This window comes from Anopheles cruzii, chromosome 3, assembly GCF_943734635.1.
Source record: "Anopheles cruzii chromosome 3, idAnoCruzAS_RS32_06, whole genome shotgun sequence".
Lineage (NCBI taxonomy): Eukaryota > Metazoa > Arthropoda > Insecta > Diptera > Culicidae > Anopheles > Anopheles cruzii.
Genome location: NC_069145.1, coordinates 86,933,873 through 86,938,866, shown reverse-complemented (window position 1 = coordinate 86,938,866; position 4,994 = coordinate 86,933,873). Strand labels below are relative to the sequence as shown.

The 4,994-nt window shown below is 48.4% G+C and overlaps 2 protein-coding genes across 2 annotated transcripts; both read left to right on the top strand.

The window, feature by feature from the left end:
- Positions 1-1,233: 1,233 nt before the first annotated feature.
- On the top strand, positions 1,234-2,230 carry LOC128273656 (uncharacterized). The gene is made up of 2 exons (XM_053011676.1): positions 1,234-1,589; positions 1,651-2,230. The coding sequence occupies exons 1-2, from the start codon at positions 1,253-1,255 to the stop codon at positions 2,103-2,105; spliced, it is 792 nt and encodes a 263-aa protein (XP_052867636.1). The 5' UTR covers positions 1,234-1,252; the 3' UTR covers positions 2,106-2,230.
- A 416-nt stretch (positions 2,231-2,646) lies between these two features.
- LOC128272952 (uncharacterized) lies at positions 2,647-3,760 on the top strand. The gene is made up of 2 exons (XM_053010842.1): positions 2,647-3,081; positions 3,162-3,760. Exons 1-2 carry the CDS (start codon positions 2,655-2,657, stop codon positions 3,635-3,637), a joined length of 903 nt encoding a protein of 300 aa, XP_052866802.1. The 5' UTR covers positions 2,647-2,654; the 3' UTR covers positions 3,638-3,760.
- The last annotated feature ends 1,234 nt before the right edge of the window (positions 3,761-4,994 follow it).

Genomic DNA, 4,994 nt, shown 5'->3' with positions numbered 1-4,994 from the left:
GTGCGCCATTAGAGAAGACATTTGTTGCGAGCGATCTTTCACATAAAGTACTGAAAATGGGCCACAAAGGTGACAGGGAGGATGATGTGTAAATAAATGGAACTCGAGGCCAGCAGAGAGGCGGCTAATTAGAAGGGGAATCATGCTGGTGTCACGCCACACGCGCGTAACAAATGCATTTTGAAATGAATTTTTGTAGTTTTTCAAAAGAATAAAAATCATAAAGTGTGCGTGTGCGTGTGTGTATGTCGACCACCGGAAGGGAAGGTCCCGACGACGACGTGTGGGGTCATACACAAAGTAAACACTAAATTGAACACAAACTAAGTTTAACGATGAAACGGACGCGGTGCGCAGTGGAAGGCAGATAAAATCGAACGCGAGAGAGCGAGTTTTGTTGTGGCAGAAACAATAGTAGAACGAGAGCCGTAGAACGGCAACCCGGGTTGGAGGGGACACACGACGACACGTGTTTCTGTTTTGCTTTCCCCTCACATCCGGTTTCCCGGTCCAAATAAACCGGGCGCAACGGAAGTAAACGGATTATTGGTGTAGGAACTCCGTCACTGAACGAATTTATGTAAACCTTTTCCTTCCCTCGTCGATGGATAGTGATATGTTTTTGTTTTCAACAACTGTTTCAAAACATTGTTTTCTTTGTTATATTGAATTGGAGATTCGAACGAAAAGGAAAGATTATCTCAGACCCCAGCGAAGCTCAGCTCGTGGGACGAAAGAACGCAAAACAATAACAAATCAAGCCGAGGAAGGGCGTGCGATGGAGGTAAAATATGGCCATGAATTAATCGAATTCTTAGAAATGCAAATCAACAAGTAGAGAAAGGCAGGGAGGGAAGCGATCGAGTGAGTGGAGGTGATCGGAACTTGGAACTGAATCGAAAACTGATTTAAAAATCTGCAACAAAAAAAAGTAGTAGCGCTGAACAAGCTGAAAACAAAATAAAACAACCACAAACGATTAAAATAAACAAAAACCCAACTTAATGCTTGGCTTCGTTTTTCGCACCGCTTGGGAAGTTACTCGGGAATTCCCAGCAGCACCTTATCGCCTCGGGCGCGCCTTATCATCCGCAGATTAATGAGATGGAGCGAATTCTAACAGCCATTCTCGGCTCGGGCTCAGTAGAGATTTTCCTCCGGGAGTTGGAGCTACGAAATGAATCTTCAAACCGTCCTCGTTTGTGTTGTCCTCGCGAGTGCTTCTGTGGTGGTCGATGGTCGGTTGTTCGGAATGGTTGGATGGAACCGCTATCGTTACCAAAGGTATTGTGGTTGGTTCAACGATCGTATTGAGATATTCCAACCCCAAGGACTACGAGTAACGCAACCGACCTCCCGCGGCTTGGTATCGTTTGACATCGAAGTGTACCTCAACCAATTTGCTCGGGGCAATGACGTCCGCTGCGATGTTTGTGCCAATGCAACCATCGTGAAGCCGAGCGACGAAAACGTTATTCTGTTCCATCCAAGCGCAATTATCCGGGCGAAAGATCACTTCCGATACCTGATCACAAAACACTATCGATCGGGCGCAGTCCGTCGGTACCACTGCGAATTCCATGTGGCGCGTAAGTGGCACTGACGATGGGGACAAACGAGAACGATTCAATAACGCCTTGTTCTTTTTAGAATCCCGTGTTGGGTACCTCCCTGCAGCTGATGAAGCGTGCCTCGGGGAGACAGAAACTGAAGTAGCTCAATCCCTACAGCTAAACAACGATAAACGTCTGCTGGAACAGATCATACACGAACGCAGTGGCCAGTGTGACCGGCTTACAAATATGCTCATCGTGGCCGATTCAAAGCAAACCAATTCTCAGAGAGAACTGGAGCAGTATGTTCGAACTCGCCTCGAATCGCTGTGGCCGGTCATCGCGTGGTCTGACGTGCTGGACAAGATCTATCGTTCCGAAGAAGGGATAGTGTTGGTGCTGCGATCGCTGATCGAGAAGAAGCGAATTCTCCAGCTTTGCCAGGGCACCGATTACATCTCCGACTACGACAGTCTGCCGCCTCCGTCATGGGGCGACGGTGGGGATGATTACGAAGACGAAGCTGCCACCAGCTGGCCGGTAATGATGTGAGGGAAAAGTCGCCCCTGGAGTTCCGGTCACAATTTTGAGTTTGAATTTTTCAGTGTGAAAAGTGCCATCTATTGAAAAAAAAGATAAACTAATTTAATAAAAACATGTTGCCGAAGCGCCCTCTATCGGTTGGTAGCGCAAACAGCTTGCAATTCGCCGTTCGACTCTGCAATATTGTGTGCAATGTTGTTCGAAAGCAAGAATCTTCGAAAATTCGAAAAATGTTCGAAAATTGCAATTTGATTGTGTCGTTTTCGTCTGGCTCCGTGATTTTGGGTTTATCAAACGATTTAATAAACAAATATTTCACCATCAAACCGTTTGTCGGATGAGCAATCGTTATGGAAATAGCTCGTGCGATACGAGAAAATGTAATGTTGATAAGCGAAGCGACCGCTGTGGAGAGTTTGTTTACACTCCACCAATACAACCATTCTGGCTTATCAGGAGTCAGAGGACACCAACACGATCTTCGCGGTAATCGATTAGCCATAAGAAACCGTTCGCGGGCCCGCAGATCAGTAGAAGTGAACAGCTCCGAGTGAAACGATGTCGAACCGCAAGCAGCTCCGGTGGGGAATCGCGCTGGCGTTACTAATGGTGGTCAGCTGCTGTCTGATCGACTCAGCGGACGCCAGAAGACACCGTTCGAAGAGTCGCAGCCGTTCGCCGAAGGGTGTGAATATCGAGATCTACCATCCGAAGGGTGTTTTGATTTGGTATCCTTACCGGCCGGGGCTGGAGGCATTCGGGATCGAAATTTTCATCAACAAACCCAACCCCGGAGAGGACAGCTCGGAAGAGGCCCCCAGCTGTGATATCTGTCTTAACACGACCGAAATCACGTACGGAAAGTTCATCTTGCGCAGCGATGACGCGGTCATCCGGAGCCGCGATCATCTGTTCTACAACGCGATCCTGCAGAAAGCCGGTCACAAAGCGAGCGTTTCGCGCTCGAACGAGTTCTACGTTTCAGGTGAGTAACGCGCGTCTAGAACGTTCCACCGAGGAAGCCATTTGCATTTACCTCGGCCATTCGCGTTTCTCCCGTCGCAGAGAGTCGCATTCTGCTTGGCAGTGTTACGGGTCAAGCTTCCTCGTGCAACGCGAACGCCAACTCGGCCCTGTCCACGGCAACGCAGCGTGTTGGCAGCAGCGAGGTGGAGCAGCTGCGTGGCGAGGTGAAACTTCTGGAGGATATTCTGCTGGAGGTGAACCAAAAGTGTCATGCCGGGCAGAACCAAACGAAACAGCTACACCTGACGGCTGAGACACCGACGCGCTACGAGGGAGCGAAGGAGCTGTACGAGTTTGCGGCGAATTGGTTGAGCAGCGCGTTGCCAACCATCAACTGGAACCGGACGCTGGTGGATGCGTTTTATGTGAACGGCGGAATCGGCATCGAGGTGCCCACCATTATCGAAAAGCAAAAGATCCTTAAGCTGGCCGAAGCACTGCCGGGGCAGCCGATCAGTGATCTCGATCTGTTCCACACGGAGGACATGGCGAACGAAATCGATGCTTGGTCCTGAAGCAGGACATGACCCGGTTTTATATTGTGTATTTGTTTTACTGTGGTCGACTCGGACTCGGACCCCGGACGATTCAAAGACCCCTTGCTTTTATTAGAATAAAATTATTGTTTTGACTGCACCGCCCAAAGGTTGTTTTGCGGGTAATTCCCACAATCGGCGGGGATTCGGAATACGCGGAAGATCAACGATCCATGCGAGCGACGACATTTTGTAATCAATCTGTTATCTGTTGAACTTTGAACCGATTCGTTTGCTCTGAACAAGTTGCAAGTTTGCATTGTAATCAACGGGCATGGAGTTCCACCAACTTTGTTTCGAAACATTCTAAGAAAGTCCATGTTTGGGAAGGAACAATCAAGCCACATAACTTAGTTTCATTGTGCATCGCGCTTCGATCGTTGGACGCTTCGGGCTCATCCCTTTCTCGTCCATAAATTGGACCCCGAAATGCCCGGATAATGCACTTTGCACCAAGAACTGACCCGCTGCACTTGCCTGCCTTCAGAGGAACCGTTTTCCGTCACTAATCCTTCACCTTTAAGAAACCGACGGCCGCTCTGGGCATTATCACTAAGCGTAAGGCTTTGTCCTGAGAAAGTACTTTTCACCTTTGTAGCTTCGTAGGTACGGGTTCTCTTGGTTAACTTGAAGAGCTCCTATTGCCCCGTTGCCCCTTTGGTTGTCTTCTTACGCTTAAAATAATAAATAGATTCTACCGACCGATCCGTGCGATCCCACTGCTCGATCGTCTCTTTGCATCTTTACGTTTGCTCCTTGTTCGACGCGGATCCGTCTGCTTGACCCTTTTAACTCGAGATGCCGAGATGGAATTAGGAGGTTAAAGGAATTATCCTTAAGAACTTAATGAAGAACAAACAGTCTTATCTCCCAGGCGACCGTGGCACGGTCCAAACGATCCACCGGTGATCCACGAAGGCGCGGCTGAGCTCTGAGCTGGGCCCTTTAATTTTAATGAGATCAAAATATTTAAAAACGTTGGGTCAACTGGGATGTTCTCCAGACTACAAAGCCATCGTGCTTCGGCGTTCGGTTTGGTTTAGTTTCGAAACGCGTCCGAAACACAACCGATAATTTTAAAAAGGATCCGCAATGCTGATCCCATTTGGCCGTCGTACCGTACCGATCGGTTTTGGTGCTTTAGCACAAAACTTTTAATGCCATTTAGGCAGCAAAGATGAACCCGTTAGCCCGGTGTCAGCTTGGTGCATCTTCAATTTTAGCAATCGACCACTCGTTTCGAAGCATTTTAATCAAAACCAAATCTGGACTAAAACCAATAAAGCGTCACGATCGAGTGGATCGATCAATAAATTCACATCAACGAGAGCGAGGG

Excerpts from the sequence above, each read along its gene's own strand:
- LOC128273656 (XM_053011676.1), top strand. The coding sequence starts at position 1,253 with ATGGTTGGATGGAACCGCTATCGTTACCAAAGGTATTGTGGTTGGTTC. Across the intron at positions 1,590-1,650 it reads CTGCGAATTCCATGTGGCGC|AATCCCGTGTTGGGTACCTC; the intron begins GTAAGTGGCACT and ends TGTTCTTTTTAG.
- LOC128272952 (XM_053010842.1), top strand. The coding sequence starts at position 2,655 with ATGTCGAACCGCAAGCAGCTCCGGTGGGGAATCGCGCTGGCGTTACTA. Across the intron at positions 3,082-3,161 it reads GAACGAGTTCTACGTTTCAG|AGAGTCGCATTCTGCTTGGC; the intron begins GTGAGTAACGCG and ends CTCCCGTCGCAG.